We start from the raw sequence: 18,839 nt of genomic DNA, 5'->3' as shown, positions 1-18,839 counted from the left end.
TATCCGCGGTTGCTGAGAGGTATCTCCAATACATACAGAAAAAGTTTTATCTGTCAGGGAATAGCGTGCGCGTATTAAATAGCGCTTTCGATCACGGCAAATGAATACAAAGCAGTCGGTGTCACAAGCGAAGTGAGAAACTAGAGTATAAGGCAGTGTATTTTTCCGAAAATCGATCACCTTAAGGTACTGCGACCTCAGTTACGCAGCGAGTAACAGTCACTCGCAGAAAGTAACAGTGGGCGAAATAAAAAAAAATGGTCCAACGAATAATATCGGAACCAGGGCTCTAGAAGTGCGGTCAGTCGAGTCTTTCTAAGCCCTTTTGCCACCGACGCATGCGAAGACGAAGCGCGAGGGCACGCATGCGCGAAGCGGCGGCCCTCGGCCGTCATTGGCTGGTCTTGACGCTGGACGAGACCTGGTTGGTGTGCGAGTTGTACGCCATCACGGCCAGCGGGCTGCTGCGGGCGACGGAGAGCGTGGACCAGTTGCAGCACTGCAGGGAGCGGTTCTGCTGCTCCCGATAGAGGTCCACGCTGGTGGTGGGCACGTCCATGGCCCACTCCTGTGGCTCGGCCGACCCGAAAAGCAGGAACAGCAGGCCGCCCACGGTGTAGACGGCGGCCGTGATGTAGAATACCGTCTTCCAGCTGTCCACGTTGTTCTGCGGAAGCGCGAGATTTTTGGCGATGCCTTTGGAGCTCCTTTTTATCGAAAACTTCGAAGAAGCGGAAGGTGGTTTTGTGGATTTTGCTTGTGCACCAGTCGATTGCTCGAATTCAATCCTATAAGGTGTACATGCCGGACTCATGTGGGGTATATTGGCGGCAAATGGCAATTCGCACTCTGGAGTGATGATAGAATGAACACTTATGACGGCACTAGCTGACGCTGCGTATATATGCGACTTCGTGCTATTTTTATGGCGTACACTTGTGCTGCTTGTTATGGTTATTGATTGGGCCCACTGCGCAAAAAGGTTATAAAAAAAGAAATGCGCCTTCACGTTCTACCATTTAATCTCGCATGACATTGTTTCCTATCAAGACTGAACCGGCTGCGCACTCAATGAAGAAGTCACTGCCGCCATCATGAACAAAATTCGGAGTTTCGAAAGCTTTACACAGAGGTATATGCGGTTCTAAAACCCTTAAGAGTTGCCGAAGCGGCAATCATGATGAGAAGATTGAATATCATAAAGAGCGACTGCGTTAGTTTCGTGCTTGGCGCAACCCCATCTGCGGCTGTGTAGTTAAGCTTTCTGACAGAGTAATTTATCACTACACCAGAAACTTCGTACATAACGTGAACCCTCGTGACATTATAGGGCTCTAATCTATCTCGTAAACTCTCTTCCTGTCCTGATACACATGTAATCGCTACTGACAGTACTACCAAGATATTGCGTTCATTTATATTTTTTTAGATTACAGCTATATAAAGGGCTGTGAAATTCAAACGACCCGCACATCATCGAAACAACGGCGAGAAGGTGTCGAATTTTCGTAAGGAATTGAATTAACCGTAGGCATTGTGCAGTGATAAAGCCACTACAGGCTATTAATTTCACAGTTCGCTGACGACCACCCGAAGACAAAACCGGAATAATCTAACGATTCCGTTTACTTTCTTTTCTTCTTTTGCGCTTTGTCAATGGTCCAAGATACACCTTGCCGGCGTCAGCCAATCCAGCACTCTGCAGGATTGGCCAATCGTGAGAGATGGTCAGTGTGAAAGACATAGAGTACAGCTAAAGAAAGAAAAGCTTACAATATACCAACGGAAATTTTTCTGTAATTCTTGGTCTCAGATGAATGCTTTGCTAAACGTATTGTTGTGAATCACAGCGCGATTTTGCATTCGCACTGCTGTCATCGCCTTCCTTGCGCATATCATTGTGGCACACGCTAAACACGTCAATACCCCGAGAAAGGCATCATTCGAATACCGGAAAGTGACGTAGGATATCTTACGTCGAAAATTTTATCTTGACTGTGGCATACACTCAACGTTCTACCCTTACCTTTCAGCAATAATCTTTATCAATTACAGATTAAGATTTAAGCTTCGGTGTACGTCAAAATGTCAGTTCAGGGGAGTTTTCGCCTGCAGAAGCAGAAATAGTAAATGTTGTGCCCTAAAAGGACATCTGCGTACTGGCGACACGGAGCTTCTTGGGCTGTTTATTTGTGGTAGTATGATCCTTGATGGTGCTCAACTAACACGATGTAGGCAAAGCTATAGAGAATAAAAACAGAAACTATGCATACTTACATGAGTTTCGGTCAGGAAACCGACGACTTGAGGGGCTATTATTCCTGTCGTGTTTCCTATGCAGTTTGTAATCCCAAATAGAGTACCTATAGGCGGGAAGAAGCGAAAGGGGACTTTAATTCGTGCCTATGCGCCTTCAACACATATCAGTTCAGATACGATAACATGGGTGAAACGTTTTCCACAGTTCTGCATTTCATAACCGGTAATAACGAACTCCCGTTAAGATTGTTTTATTTGCATGGGAAGAAACTTACAGCCGAATATCTATGAGGTATCTTGTTATTTTTGCAGTTGGAAATGTTCTTTTTTAGAGTACATCTGGCTGACTTTCGGACTTAAGTCTCGGCGTTCCTTCTACCTATGAGGATCAACACCAACAAATATTCTGGGACCAGCTGCATTTATCCTTGCACTCTAGTCAGTCAGCTTAGCGAGCACACTTCGAATCGGGGCGCTGATTTGACTAAACAGTACCAGCCGCTTAGCCTTTATCGTAAATCCTCGCCTAAAAGAAATACAAAATTGTCTCGTTATATCACTAACGTATATCAGAAGTAATATGTCAGTAATGTACTACATACTAATGTACATCAGTAGCTGAGTTACACAGCCGCGGAACCCTGCCTCGGCAGCAAACCACCTAGATAATTGCAGCGTCGCAGTTAAAATGTTACTCATGTATGACTGCCACACGTCGATTCAGAACATTATTGTTTGTCGTAGTAGTACAGTTCTGGCAACTTTCAATTGGCCATGTAGGGCATTGGACAGGGATTACAAGCGAAACGGCAACGTGTAGCGCGTACCTGCAAATGCAGGGGCCATGTCGATGTGGGTGCAGTTGAAGCCAGAGTTTGCGAACGAGATGAGGGATATGGCCATCCAGAACCATAGGACGGCCAACATCCGCTCGCAGGGCGCCATGGTCACCGCTATCAGGCACAGCGCCGGTCCGAACGCCGCTGCTCGCGGTAGAGTGTAAAAAGTGAAGCTGCAGTTTATCAAAATACGGGCTTCAAAAGTCCCATAACTGCACAATGAGTTATGAGGGACGAAGGTTCCGGGTTAATTTCGATCACCAGCGGTTCTTTAACGTGCACATAAATATAATGTACACTTTCATTTTTTTTTTTGCATTTCGGTCTGTATCAAAATGGCGGCCACCGCGACAGGGAATCTGAGATTCGTGCCGAGAAGCAGAACGCCACGACAACTGAGCGATCATGGAGGGTGCTGGGTTATGTCGAAGGCCATGTTTCTTTAAAGTATTCTTTCCCCTCTTGGTTTTTTCTTTATTTGTTATTTTTCCCCGCCTTCCCACTCTCCCGCTCTTGTGCCCTTGTCTTAGAAACCATGCTTAGAGACGTCAGGCGACACCGCTCATTTTCGTTGCAATTTCTCCCTTTACAACCAGCCGCCATGGACAACGACCGCATGTGACGTAAGTCTACTAACCCGTTCAAACTAACACGCCGAGGTTGACGAGGCCACCTTTGACAAAGATAGGTCCTCCTATCGAAACGTTGGCCAGCCCTTCGAGGCACCTTATTTCTGTTTATAACATTAATACCACAGTGTGCATGCTACTCTATCTGTCAGCCCCATTCTTGATTTTAGATAATATTGGGAAGGAACTCAGTAATAGCCGAAATGTTTGACAAAATTCGTGACCTTTGGAAGAACACACGGCGTGATAACTGAGCACTGCCGCAAAAAGCACTTCATCACTCTTTACCATTCGTAATTTTTTTATGAATGGAAAAGCGCGATAATGAATGTTCGGTTAAACTCGAGAATGGTTACTTAGAGGAGATAAAACAATTAATGAAATCATGCGTGAATTTGTTGCAAGCTGAAGGGTTAATACATAAACTCTGAAGTCACTATTTTTGAAACACCCATTAAGATGAAGTAATCGATAGCAGAGTATGTACGTTTAGCAAATTGCAGTATGAACTTTTCATTGAAAGAAATAAGATCATGAGTTCGACTTGTTAACTTAGTACTTGCTAACTGAGCTTCACAAGAATCATTTGCCTTTGAACTCTTTTTTGCTCCATTTCGAAGATACCACCAGCCATTCTTTCTGCATCGTGCATGTCACAAAAGAGCTGTACTTAGCTCTCCCATGGTTACTGATTATTGCTAACATGTTAGGAATAATTTGCCATTCCGTTATCTTATAGAGGTTTTGGAGTGGACAGAAGCAGGACTTATGCAAGAAAGAAAACGCTTGATAAATATAATTATTTTGAAGCTGCCGTCGTGCTGCCTGTTTGATCGTCTGCAAAGTTGGCTGCGCAGCAATCCTTTAATGACGCTTCTCGCTTTTGCGCTCACCTTAACCGTAAGAAAACGATTTCGATCAAGAAAGCAACAGCCTAATAACCCATCCAAGAGCTAGCTCCCTTGGTGTGTTCGGTGTGTTTACTTCCTTGACACGGGCTGGCTTCTTGCCGGCGACAGGTTTTAACAAGTTCTGGTTTGTTTGGTAAAGGGGGAATGATTATGTTTAGCAGCATAGCATGACACGGCAACGCGGAAATTAGGAGGGGTGGCGCCCTGAAGGGGCACAATCGACTTTTGGAGTAGACATAAGTCTATTACCAAGATTTGCTTCTGCACCCATGCACGGAACGCTTAAGCGCGGATCGCATTTCAGAAAAACGCATCTGCACGTGTCGCATGAATCGCTGTACCATACATAATTGAAACACGGCAAAAAGTCGTTCTGATGCGTCTTTTACGATGCAGTCGTCTTTGGAGTTTTCAAGGGCGGACGCGGACCTTTCGATATGACGCAGGTGAAGCGGTGAAATCCGGCTGAGTCTAAAACCAAGCACCAGCTGCTTGCTTTTAAATTGGACCAGCGTTTCGAGAAGCGAGCAACTGCTTTCAACTTTCTGTCTCGAAAGCCAACGCTGCCTCGACGAAAGTTATACCCCTGTCACACGGGAAGATTTAATGTCATTCGAATCGAATTGCATTCGATGCATCGAATGCCATTCGGTCTATTGCGGTGCTACACAGTAAAATATAGTGGCCTTCGCAAATGATAGCAATGACGATGAGGAACAAAATTTGGGAAATTCAAAGAAATTTTGTGCCTATTAAACGCGTTTGAGAACTTTTGTGAGTACTTTTAAAACGCACGAAAACGTTTTGACGCCAATTATTCACAATTAAAAGAACTTCGATCAAGACATCCAATATGGCTGATCGCCACAACAGACTCCTGATGCAAAGAGTAATAGCGCTTGAGCACAGCCCGTGGTGAAAATATCATCACGGCAAAAATAATTATTCCTTTTTATAAGTCTAAAAAAAAATCTTCTGACTTTGCTGATGCACGCATTATTTTTTCGCTTTGCGTGCCGCTGTTGTCTGTCTGGGATCAAGAGCACTTCGGCTCGAAATCGAATGCGAATGAGTTCCCCTAACTCATTCGATGGCAAATTTCATTCCATTCGAATGACATTAAATTTTCCCGTGTAAATCCCGGTTAATGAGATTATATGCAAATGCCATTCGATTCGAATGACATTAAATCTTCTCGAGTGACAGGGGTATTGACCCCTTGTCGAAACATCGCATCCAGTGGCATGACTTTAATTGTTCGATCACTCTTGATTGATAACTTCAAGCCTCCATCGACGTGCATGTGAACCTCTGTCTTGTTTGAAGTCACGAAAGGGTACTCACAAACGGAATCGCATATTTTCCGGATGGTAGTGACCGTAGCAACATTTCGCCGCCGGACGACGTCCGAGGTCCATCCGATGATCAGTGAGAGCACGGACAACGCGAGGTACGGAGCCCCGTTCAGAATTCCGTTCTGTAAACAATAGTTCCAATATGTAGCATTATTCAGAACACAGACCAGCATTTGTTCTTGAGGGTCGACGTGAAATAAAGCGAACCGATACCGGAGGTAGTGCAAAAAGAAAAAAAAAAGCCCGAACGAAGTCGGTCTTAATGACAGAGGACCGTGTGTGTGGTTGCAAGGGTTTCAATGTCGTCAGTAGCCCGGGCCGATCCCGCAGACAGTGTAATGAAAGGCGTGTGTAGGTCGATCCTGATAATGCTATCGCATGACCGTCGCTCCAGCTGCAACACGGAGACCTGCGAGTATTTTGTACAGCTGTCCGGAACATTATTGAACGAAACTGTGGTTCAATTCTCTCGCATTACCCTCGCCACCTTACTTATAATGTCCAACTTCTCAGTTCTCATGTTTGTATTTAGGTTATGTACAATCAACAGAGATCCTACGCCACGTACGACATAATCAGTACACTTCCATATAAGTTCCAGAAATGCTGCTGCGAAATGAATTTATACGGAAGTTAACAGGCGATCCTCACCGACATCACTATATAAGGCACGAACGCCTCGCCAGTCTTTCATAGCCTGTTTAGCTTTATGTAGCCTGCAATGAAATTTTGCGGAGTTTCTTAAATATTGTACACACTCTTTGTTGAACTGTAGGTTCAGTGTCACAAGCACATAACTACTGCGAGGTGCCGCTTGTTCGGAGCGGACGTGCACGCACCTGCGTAAGTCCAAAGCCGAGAATATTCTTGAGGTAGTTGGGCAGCTCGGTCATGAGCGTGTAGGAGCCGTAGGTGTGCGCCCACTGTGTGGCTGCCAGGGACCAGACAGCTGGAGACGTCAGCATAGCCTTCCAGGGAATCGGCATCATCTGCTCGCGCCAGTTGCAATGCGAAACTCGGCACACGTCCATATTTTCGGGGCATCGTGATTCAGATAACTGATACTTAAGTAAAGCAATGAACGAAAGGGGGCTAGTTGGTGCACGTTCACGATTACGTTGCGTTGAGTTTTACGCGGGTTTTGCGCTTCGTTCGTCCTCGTCCTTGCTCCCTTCCTTGTTATTTTTTGCCAGTGTAAAACTAAGAGCAACGTAATCATGAACTGAAACCTGAAACAGAGCCGGGAAGCCAAACCTGGTACGGTGCCTGGATGCTTGAGTGCGCATGTTAGTCGTAATAGGCTTGCGTGCTGAAATATCCACAGTGCCAAGCAACAAAACGAGACCGGAGGTGAAGTTTACGAAGCTTCTCTGTTCATATTCGCTATTCGCGATTGTCAGGTAGTCTTCGCTGGTGTCATTCGTCAGAATTGACTGCCGCCGGTTCTCGCGGATCACAGTGGCGTACAAACTACTTTGCTTACTGGTCCACGGGCCTCATTCAAAATTATTCTTCATATTTATGAAGCATTTGCCATTGGCAGCGCTGTATGTTGATAAGCCCCATAACGTACTAGCTGTTTTGTGAAAAAGCCGCAAAATCAGGGTCTGTTAAGAAAAGTGTTCTTGTAACGTTGGATGCAGCTGCCTAACGTTGCGATGGTGAAATGATATCATCTGAATAGTTCCTGCTCAGCGTTCTCTAAAAATCTGTCATGCTTCGACCTTGCTTGTTTTTGTTCGTTAGCCCAATGAGCATATGGTTCTTGGCTGGCTAGAGAGATTCATTGATCACATGACAAGCTTTACCTACTTTGAATCTAGTGCTTGCTGTAGGGTATGAAATCACCGATTGCATTTGCGTCCAAATTAAGATGTCTATGCCGAAATATGGCTGCCTGTAGATCGCTTATGTTTAATTGTGCTTTTCGTTCCGGCATCGCCATGCCCCTCATGTCGGCTGTGCAGTAAAAGGTGGGCAGAGCTACTCACACCGCTGCTGAAGCTTGGCGGTGACCACAGCTCTTTTTTTTCGTCTCAAGATGAAAAACATTTGTGTTTCTGTTTTAAGAGTGGAACGAGTAAAATGAGACATAGTTGCGTAATGTTCCGATATTGGGGTCAGGTAATATTGTGTACAGCAAAGCGTGCCCACGGAAAGCGTAAATAGGTGCTATGTTCCGAAATAACAAGAACTTCAGAGGCCGAGTTCTCAGATCTGTCCTTTCGTAAAAGCTGTTTGCAACTGACTGGTCGTCTTCGCTCATTTAACGGCCGCCTCATCCGACGAGTATTACTATAGCGTAAGAACGTGCGAGTACCGGTCTTGACGCCTGAAATGTGCATTTCATTTGTGCGTTATTGATATTTGTTATTATTGTAGGTGTTTATTTCAACAACAGCGCGTATCAAGTGTATCGCTTTCGGGGTTTATCGCGCCACAAATCTATTACAGTAAAACTCACCTTTTACACGATGAAACAAAATTTTGAAAATTCCTCTGTGTTTAGACATCTTAGTTTTGTAGGTGAATACTTTGTTACCGAGGCGCGTTGCTTTGTAAAATAAAGCAACACCAGTGCGACAACGGTGTGCGAGTTGTCCCGCATAACTTTTGTGGTCACCTTCAACGCTGCATACACTAACCACTCCGCATGCTTACGACTGCTGATCCCTGCATGATGACGCTGCCGCCGGTGATGAACATCAGTTCGCCATGGCTGATCCTCGGATGCTCCACAGGTCTGTTGTGGATCATGAGGAACCACATGAGGCACCAGGCGCAACCGGTAAAACCTGGAGCGTTTAAGTCGAGCAAGAGAGCTTGTGCGTTTCACGTACATTAGTTTCTTGGCTATTGATGTACAAATTTTAAGTTCATTTGATTGGCTGTCAGGTTGATGTACCCGCTAAATTATTTACAGTGTGTTCATTGATCGTAAAATGAACGCTAAAAACGACCTCACCTCTCAAGTAATTGTTTATAGCAGTGCTTGAATCTAAAGAGTAATGTATAGGCAGCAGGTAGAAAGCATGCTATGATATAATAGGTAGAAGCTAGCTACCTCGCGCCACAAATAATGAGGAGCAGCACTATTAGAAGAAAAGAGAGAAGCAGACAACAGAGCGAAGCGCATGAGAAATGAAGGCGTCTTTCACTACTGCTGCGATATACATGGTACAGAACACCGTATCTTTGATAAGTCCGTCTCCGAGGAAGGCTATTTCATGAAGAGAAATCGAGTAGTGCGACGGAGCCCAGAGTGGTGGAGAAGGAAGACGAACTGCACTTCTTCGCGCGCACAAGACTATTGCCCGTTGTCGACATGTCTGCTTGGTGCCTGAATGTGCAACGCTGCCATCAAAGTGTTTTAAAAACAAGTCCATTGTCAAGCTCTTCAAGCGCACCAGAATATAGAAAGTAAATAAAGAACCTAAATTCGTCATCCACTTTCTTTTATGTGTCCTGCCAATGTGAAGTGCGTGCCACAGGTACCCAAACGATAAACAAGTTCGTTAGACAAGTTTCCAAGCAGCAAGTTTTGTTAAACGTAATCACAGCTACTACTGACGTTCCAGGAAGCAAAAGCGTATGTTAGGCAAGAGGGTTAAAAAAAAAAGAATGAGGCGCATCACCGACGCTTCAGTTTGGTTATTTCCTGCTTGTAAAGAATTAATATCTAATGGTATTCAATGACAACTGCCTAATCCGTAATCCATACAGCTCCGAGTGTCCTTCGGAAGCATGTAGTGACAATTTCCAGAGGGCAAGCCAAGGTGAGTATGCTGAAGTAAGGCTATCGAAGAGCCAAACATAGTCGTAAAGTTGTTCCAAGAGAAGAAACGTAATTGTCGCGATCCTGGATAAACTTATTCTCACATCGACAAACGGCCGTAAGGTAAACGAGCAATACAGGCTACCGGCTTTCACGGAGTTTATAGGGCTTCGTTATTCACAACGTTGGGACTTTGACGCCAAAGTGTTTGCCACACGAGGAGCCGTAGGGGCATGCTTATCAATATCGGATTCCGAACAGCTGCTAACAGATTAAGAAGCGCATCACTTCCGTGTTCTAGGGACGACGTTCACATACACCGTGCGCCGTGCTCACCGAAGAGGTAGAAAGCGGACGGCCAGCCACCTAAGACCTCAGAGTCGCTCATGACGCCGGTCGAAGTCATGGCAACCACGGTGCCAGTGAAGGAGCCGGTGAACACTATGTTGGAGATGATGGTGCGCTCTGCCTTGGGCACCCACTGGGCCAGCATCGCCTGCATGGCTGGAAAGCAGCAGCTCTGCGCGGAAAGCGAGAGTTAAGCTAAGCAACTGAAGTAAGAGGACCTTTTTCTTCTTTTTTTTCTTTTTGTTTAATGCGAAGCTTTCATAGAATCTTCACTCCACTTTGCATGGATGGCTGCCTGGTCGAGTAAACTGGGCCGATCCAGGAGACAGTATAATAAAATTTTGTGACTTGGTGGCCCACTCCTTATAGCAGTGCCGACGTGCGTCCGGGCAAGGTGTTTAATTATGATGGGCCGATCCAGGAGGCAGTGCAACGCTTCAGCACCCGAGCGCCTCGCAGAATTACCTAACAAAGCTGACTATAATCAGATTCCCCAACTGCATATCTTACTAGGTCTACCGAGAAACTGTAATTTGATTGACAAAGATCTCCCGATGGCTTCTTACCAATTGTTTTTCGTGTATTCCGATTGCTTCTGCATCGTCAAAGGCGCTTCGCATATTACGCATAGTTTTACTTTGCTGCCACGTCACAAGTTAGTTACGGTGAGTTGTACTACTGGTTGTCTTCTTTTTATTTCCTTTTTTCTTTTATTGGGTATTTCTGTAATTTCTTATCTTGCACAAACGCAATGCAAACAAGCCAAATGAGTGATAGGAAGATTGAGACTAGAATCGATTGACAATGGGCAAACAAGGCAAGCGTCAGCCAAATCTTTCTGCAAGTGGACTTTACGTCAGTGCAACGGATGCTTTCGCGGTAAAGTTGATAAAGGTCCCTTTCCCCAAAGTCCGGGAAGTTGCCGAAACGTTGGCTTCGGGCTGACGTCTCTTATTTACCCACTGTCGTTTCAAATGTAGATAAAGAATACGTCAAATTACGCTTAAATTGACAGTATAACGCGATAACGTAGTGTTAATATCCAATGCGATGCAGCAGATCTGACAAAAATTTGCAAGGCGCTGTAGCAACGACTGGTAAATTGCTTCCGCTTCTCAGTGAAAAGGTCAACACATGGTAGCGGGTTCTATACATGGTCACAGCGGCCGCATTTCGATGGGAGTGAAATGTCGAAACGTACGTGCACTTAACATTCGGGGGCACGCTAAAGGGAGGTCAAAGTTAATCCGGCGTTCCCTATAGTACGGTGTCTCTCATAGCTTAAATGATATTGCACGACATAAAAATGACACGGACGTGAAATAAGACGACACACCAAGCGCAAACTTTCAACTAAGTTTATTGTGCCACTGCCTCAAATGACGCAGTGGCACAATAAACTTAGTTGAAAGTTTGCGCTTGGTGTGTCGTCTTCTTTCACGTCCGTGTCGTTTTTATGTCGCGCAATATCATTTAAGCAATGGATTACCAACTTGCCCGGAATACTGCTCTCATTAAGTCTCTCATAGCGTCAGTGTTGCTTCGGGTCCTTAAACAGACCTTAAATTAGCATCCCTGCCTTTAACCATCCTTTCCTCCTTCTCCGCCTTGGACCTTAAATCGCATGCATTCACGGATCAGTGAAAAGGCCAAGCACAGTTTTGTCACTGAGAACTGCACGGCGATCCGCGTACCCCGGCGACGCCCATGAGGAATCGGACGAGCATGAGCGCCGTGTAGTGCAGTCTAGCGGCGGCCGGCGTGAGCAGCGTGAGCAGCGACGAGACCAGGATGCCGGAGCCCATCAGGTGCTTGCCGCCGTACCGGTCGGCCAGCCGCCCGCCCGGGAACTGCAGCAGGATGTAGCCGTAGAAGAACGACGACAGCACCGAGCTCTTGGTCTGCTCGTCCCAGTCGAAGTCGCCCGTCTGCGTATGCGCCAAATCATGCCGGTATAATTAATTATTACAAAGACGGCGCCGAATAAAACAACACACAAAGAAGGGACACGAGACAGCACGTAGGCGCACTAACAACTGGTGTTTTATTTCTTGACATAGTAATATATATAGCTGCTGTCAAGGATCAAAACAACAAGAATAAACAGGGCAGTCATCTGCATCGCACAAGGAAGCCAAGATACAGAATAACTGTATCTTGGCTGTATAACTGTATACAGAAGATACAGAATAACTGTATCTGTATCTACGTGCTGTCTCGTGTCCCTTCTTCGTGTGTTGTTTTATTCGGCGCCGTCTTTGTAATCATGCTTAACCAACTAGCCCACCAACACATGCTCGGTATAATTAAACTTGCTTCCCCGTGCAGAGCCCGAACGAACGACGTACGATGACTCTTCTTCTGTCTGACATTCATACCTGCCGGGTCTCACAACAATACTACAACTAACGTGTCTGAACGAAACTGGAAAGAAGTTGCAATGGCAGCAAAGTTCTTGGCGGTTCGGTGACGCTCAAAGTCCGAAAGCGACACAGGGGATCGGGATTGACTTCAACCTCGTGGGTTTCTTCATTGCGCGCAGAAATGTCGGTCCAGAAGCATTTTTGCAACATGCCCCCTTCCCGATCAGAATGTACCGCTGCTGTCGGGAATCGAAAGCACGACCCTGCGTGCTCAGCTGCGGGACGCCGTAGCTATTAGGTCACCGTGTTAAGTGGCAGTAGCGCCCGACGGTGAGCAGTTGGTATAACGGTACCGAAAAGTGCCTCTGCGTTCTGTGTATCTATTCCAAGCCCTGTCTTTGCTTCTGCTTTCCTGTAGCTTTAAACGCAAGTCGTAGTTCCTCAACACACCCTGCAAAAGCAGGGCGTTAAGATCAGACATGCAGAGTTCACCATTCAGGAGGCATTAGCCATACCTGCGGGAGGATGGACAAAGTTTCGACGTTCGTATTTCGACGCTTAACAGCTTCGGCAAAACGTCTGCTCTAGCGCTCAAATACGGACATTTTGAAAAATTTAGGCATGGAAAAGAAATATAAATTGTCAGACTCCAACTTTAGTTGACATCTACGTAATGCGAAGCATTCGCGATTTGTAGAGGACGGCTGTATAAATAATGTAACTGTTCTGATATAGCGAACAATTATGTAGAGATTATAGGCTGCAGCTTTTACATATATAATAAATAAGACGGAATGTTCGTAATGGCAATATAAAAGATTGAAGGCAAACTAAAACCTAATGGCACATACCCACTGGCGCCAAGGGCACACACTCAGTGCACATACCCAGTGTACGTACCCAGGAGCCGCTGTCGCTCCTAATTAGTCTCCACTTTCACCGGGATCTTAAGCTGAAAACGGCGAGATAGGCTCGCCAACCAAGATATTTCTTGAGTTGGGGAATAATGCTTCGCATTAGAAGGGGGAGATGGACAGCCACTGCGACACAGCAGCAAAAAGGCCGAACACATTCGGACAGATTTACTGGTGCCGCAGCTTGGCTGGGTGAACGGCTGCGCATCGCAGCGAGAGCGCACCAGTTCCCTGGTCGAGGCGTTTCCCACGTTGTCGAAGTTGCAGCCGGTGTCCGCGGTAAGGTTCCTGTCGCCCGTCATGCGCACCATGGCCACGATGGCGACGCTCAGGTTGAGCCGCTGCACGTACAGGTGCATCAGACCGAAGAAGCCCGCCACCGCGAACACGTAGCGGGCCGCCACGATGTCTGCAGCGAAGAACGGTATTATGGAATCACTTTATGTGGGCCCGAAACTCGCCTCTCGTTCGCCCTCGTATTTTAACGATGCCTGTCTCCATTATTTGAAAATAGGATATTTCTGGAAAAATATAGAACTAACATATCTTCCTTACCGAAATTCATAGCAGCGTGAGTAAGGGAGAAAAAAAAGGGAGAATCGCCAGACAGCTTTGTAATGAAGCAATACTCAGTGATCAATTCCTATAAAAATATATTTAAAACACAACGTTAAATTGCGGCATTAAAGTTGGTAGGTACGCACAAGGCATAACTCTAATTAGCAAGAATCCCGGGGCCCCTACTTCTGATTTCGCGATAAGCATTGCTAAAGTTGTGACGAAATGCATTGGCGGTTTCTGATAGAGACGTATTTTTAAAGCACTGTCTGTAGAAACTACTTGCAACATAAATTCACTTAGTCGCTCAGGTTGGGGACTTGTATATCGAGTTAATGTCAATTTCGGGATTTCTCCTAAGTAGGCGTGCCTTGAACGCGACTGTCTTCAATTCCGGTTTTGCAGCAATAGTGTACCGTAGTTCATTAAAGTTTAGTCGATAAAATTTAATTAATTTATAGAGCTTGAGATTACCACCGATTTCTTTTTATATCTCTCGGTGCTATAAATGACGGTGACCGGAAGCTGTCATTTCGTCTGAAATCTCTCATCTATCGATGGAACACCACATACTTTTGCTTCTTAATTATTGTTTCGTGCTGATACATCTCTCCCTAGCGCGGTGTTAAGAGACAGGTAAAGCCGACACTCGTCGCAAGGTGCAAGATAGGAGTGTCACCCACGTCGAAGAGTCATATCAAGTCGCCGTGGTTTCAGAGCGAGAGTATTGCGTTCCACGTGAATCTCTCGGTTTCTCTGTCCAGCTTGGGTGTCCTAATTGGAGCTCATCCCTTTGAGTGAGAGTCCTCGCATGGCGACACTCGATGCCGGGGCCCAGCTCGACATCCGACGTGGCCGTTAGATTCCCGGTGCTTGTGCATCGGGGTACGTTGCGAGTATCAACGCGTGTATTTTTTTCTCTCTCTTGTTCCTAACAGGTTGCATAAGGCGGCGAGAAGAGGGTTGTGTGATTGGCATAGTTGATAATACGTTATAAGCAACAGCGCACTAACCAAAACTCGCTTTTCTTTTTGTGACCAAATAACGCGGCCGATCATTTGAAGAACACATATATAGGAGTGTATTATATTTGTGCCCTAGTTATAAAAATCTTAGTTGGACTTCCGTGCTAGCGTAGGACCTCAAGAAGGTGGAGAACAGGTATGGGGTAGTTATGGTGAACGACATGAAGCTGTCTCGCCTACACGCCCGAATTAAGGGATGTGGTGTGCAAAAATGCAAAGTTCGCAAAACACTACGTGAAGTGTTCCACTGCAGTACCGTAAACTAGTAAACTAAGTACCGCGATGTTGCGGAAACACCTACGTCGGTCAGGCCGGCCGTTGTGTGAACCAAGGGAACACGCCAACAATTTTAAAAAGTATATCAGCGCTCATCTTTCTGCGCATTGCTCATCATGCTGCTGTAAGCCATGTCTTTCCGAGGTGAAGATCGTCGGTATAGGAGTAGAGATAAAAGCGCGAGGTAACTTCTAGAAGCTTATCATATTCATATTAGGGGTCAAGCTTGCGTTAGTCAAACATGTGTTTCGTTACATGAAGCGGAAATAAAATTGGTAGCCTTGCTGCAAACAAGATGACTTGTCGTTTGTTCTTTGCCGCCCCCTGGTGCCGAGTGTGTGTGCGCGACGTACAGGGTGTCCCAACTATTATGCACCAAGATTTAAAACTATACAAATGCCAAGTAGTTCGAGGGAACCAAGGTAATATTATTCGCCGTGGCTAGGAGATGCTCAGATTATTTTTGCATTCCGCCTAATTACATAACTAGTCTTAATTAATAATAATATTTGGGGTTTTACGTGCCAAAACCACTTTCTGATTATGAGGCACGCCGTAGTGGAGGGCTCCGGAAATTTTGACCACCTGGGGTTCTTTAACGTGCACCTAAATCTAAGCACACGGGTGTTTTCGCATTTCGCCCCCATCGAAATGCGGCCGCCGTGGCCGGGATTTGATCCCGCGACCTCGTGCTCAGCAGCCCAACACCATAGCCACTGAGCAACCACGGCGGGTACAGTCTTAATTAATCAACTTCTCAAACATTATAAGTAGATGAACAGTGTCCGCAATAAAATTGTCGAATAACATGAAATACTCCCGATACAACTTTATTGCTGAACACCTGGTACATAAGTGTTTTCCCGAGCGTGAAAGAAGCCCGCAAATAGACGCAAAATTGCCGCGCGACTGGCCGCTCGAGGTACTTTGCGTATATTCGCGGGCTTCTTTCACGCTCGTAAAAAACTTTCATGTAGCAAGTACTGAGCAACAGAAAGCTGTATCGGTAGTTTTTCATGTTGCTCTATAATTTCCTCATTGACACTTTTCATTTCATTATAATATTTGAATGCATAAATAATTAATTAAGACTAGTTATGTAATTAGGCGGAATGAGAAAAATAATGTGAGCATCTCCAAGAGACAGCAAACAACATTTCCTTGGTTCTGTTCACTTAAGTTGCATTTGCATATCTTTAACTCTTAGTGCGGGATAGTTGGGCGACAGCCTGTCCGTGTAGCAAGCTTTGCCCCTAATAAACAATTGTGAGTGTAGCGCTGTCTTTCTTTCTTTGTCTGTCGATGTTAATGTTTCTTTTCGGGATTCTTGCGCTATATACAATACAATGTCGTTCAGCAAGCACCAATTCACCCAAGCAAAAGCGGTTGTGCGCACTGGAAAGTATGGCTTAGACAACTGTTTCACGACACAGGGCTACATCAGCGCTAGGTACACATCACTAGAAGGCAGCGTTTTGTCTTCGATCATGTAGGGCCGGGATAGTATAATATTTTGTGTTCCAATCCTTTTCCTTGGCGCGATTAGACTGCTGTGCTTCGTTGTAACCAGTCGTGGCCTTTCGTGAGTGGTCGACAAAAAAAGGACTGCATTAATTCTAAAAGGCGGGCTAGTTGGTTTAACTTCATTGTGGATAGTTCTGAGCACACTAATCTTTCCACAATGATGACAACAAAGGAATAGAACCGACTGAGAGAAATTGGGCCCTATAACTTAAGACTATTCCATACTATTTTATTCCAATCTCCTGACGTCGAATTTACGTAACCGCCGATACAAGCATCGGGTGGTGAACCACAGGGTTGTCTGAACAGCCCAATCAAACGCTGTCCTCGTTTATAAGAGGTCACTTTGCTTTCAAAATAAATAACATTGCCTACATTGAGCGATTTTTCGTTTGTAATTGGCTACTAGGAGGCGAGAAGCAATCTCAAGTGGAGAGAGTTCGATGGGGCCGAGCCAGCGCGCTGAAAATAGATAACCGGACGAAGAGGATGGTGCCGCCGTCTGCGATTAGTACACGTTCCCTTACTTAGGTTACGGTGGCTGGTCCAAAATCGTGGTGGCGTCCAACGGAAGGTTAAGGATGCGCTAAAACGGATCCTCAGCAAAGAATGGTTGGCAGAGCGAGGTCCTAAACGTGCCGGAAGTGCTTGCAAACGTTACCCGGCCACGCAAAAGGTTTTGTTTTACGCAAATAAACCCATGCTCTCCGGCAGGTGCTAGTAGCCAGTGACTGAGAGATCGGCGGCCGCCATCCTTTATTCCTTTCAGAACGGGGCCGCCTGCGACTATTCAGAAAAAAAAAAACAGCTTTGTTCGGCACATTAATGCATCTTGAACGCGTACACGTGCGCCCCATTGACGCGGTGAGCTTTCGCGGTTTTGTGACGTCACGTGACAGGCAAGTGAAGTAGGTGCAGCCCGAAAACGTTTGACGAAAAGGCGTCGAATCAGAAATAACTAGCCGTCTTTTGTTCGGTCCTATCATGCACAAAAATTAAATTACGGGGTTTTACGAGCCAAAACCACGATCTGATTATGAGGCACGCCGTAGTGGGGGACCACGGAAATTTGGACCACCTGGGGTTTTTTAACATGCCCAATCATGCATAATAAGTGTGTACACGTCATATCAGATGGGGAGCTATCGCGGTTTTCGTGACGTCGCGTGACAGACAGCTGAGGTAGGGGTGGCCCCAAAATGTTTTTGACCAATCGTGGAAGGCTGATCGTCGAATTGGAACAGAAAAGTTTGGAATAGCTTTACGTTATAGCGACCTTGGAATAGAAAAGTTTGGAATAGCCTTACAATAATCGTTACATAATTCTTACATGATTTTGGTCTAGTGCTCTTTTTCACACATTTGAATATCGCTACGCAAGCTTACAAGATTTCTTTTCGATGACAGGTTTCTGCTGGATCGCGGAGTACATGCACAGTAGCAAAAACTCATGTAGGGTTGAAACACAGGAAATGACAAATTTCGCGAGGGGTCATTTATTTGAGAGGCTTCTGAAGAACGGGTTCGTTCCTTTTTTTTTTTTATTAATGGCTTTCTTGAAGCCGATGGCCATACTAAACAAACAAAGCAGCGCGCACTCACCCGCCATATTTGGAATCGCTTGCATGTTGATAAGCGTTCAAAGTGACGGTCTTCAATCGAGTACAGCTGTCCTGAAACGAAATTAATGCGCGATTACTGCCGATTTAAAAGGGTAAAAGAAATGCACCATGAATTCCGGCGAACGTACCAAAGGCTTACGTGTGAACACTCAAGAAGGTTTTAATTCGATGGTTGTAAAGCAACATAATATCGGTTGTTTTGGCGCAACGTAATCCTTACAGACGCAATGTAAAAAGGCTGTTCATCTTGGAGTTTCTAGCCACATCTTTTTGTTCGCTTCTCCAAACACTTTTTAAAAAAATATTTTTGCCTCTTGTAATTGACTACGCTCGACATGTGCACCATATAGCAGACGCCACTGACGGGTCTTGAACTCCGCACACCTACACGCGGGCACGCTTGGTGTGGAGTGCATGATATGAATGATATAATATTCATAA

The 18,839-nt window shown here is 45.6% G+C and overlaps 1 protein-coding gene across 1 annotated transcript; it reads right to left on the bottom strand.

Annotated features, from left to right (window-relative positions):
* Positions 1-331: 331 nt before the first annotated feature.
* Positions 332-18,449, bottom strand: LOC142578228 (sialin-like). The gene is made up of 9 exons (XM_075687631.1): positions 18,379-18,449; positions 13,618-13,802; positions 11,811-12,044; positions 10,105-10,288; positions 8,655-8,788; positions 6,833-6,982; positions 3,087-3,330; positions 2,278-2,363; positions 332-667 (listed from the first exon to the last, which is right to left on the bottom strand). Exons 1-9 carry the CDS (start codon positions 18,401-18,403, stop codon positions 392-394), a joined length of 1,518 nt encoding a protein of 505 aa, XP_075543746.1. The 5' UTR covers positions 18,404-18,449; the 3' UTR covers positions 332-391.
* Between the last annotated feature and the right edge of the window lie 390 nt (positions 18,450-18,839).

This window comes from Dermacentor variabilis, chromosome 4 (genome assembly GCF_050947875.1).
Source record: "Dermacentor variabilis isolate Ectoservices chromosome 4, ASM5094787v1, whole genome shotgun sequence".
NCBI classification, from domain to species: domain Eukaryota; kingdom Metazoa; phylum Arthropoda; class Arachnida; order Ixodida; family Ixodidae; genus Dermacentor; species Dermacentor variabilis.
Note: the sequence above shows the minus strand (reverse complement) of the source record. Positions and strands in the feature narration are given on the sequence as shown.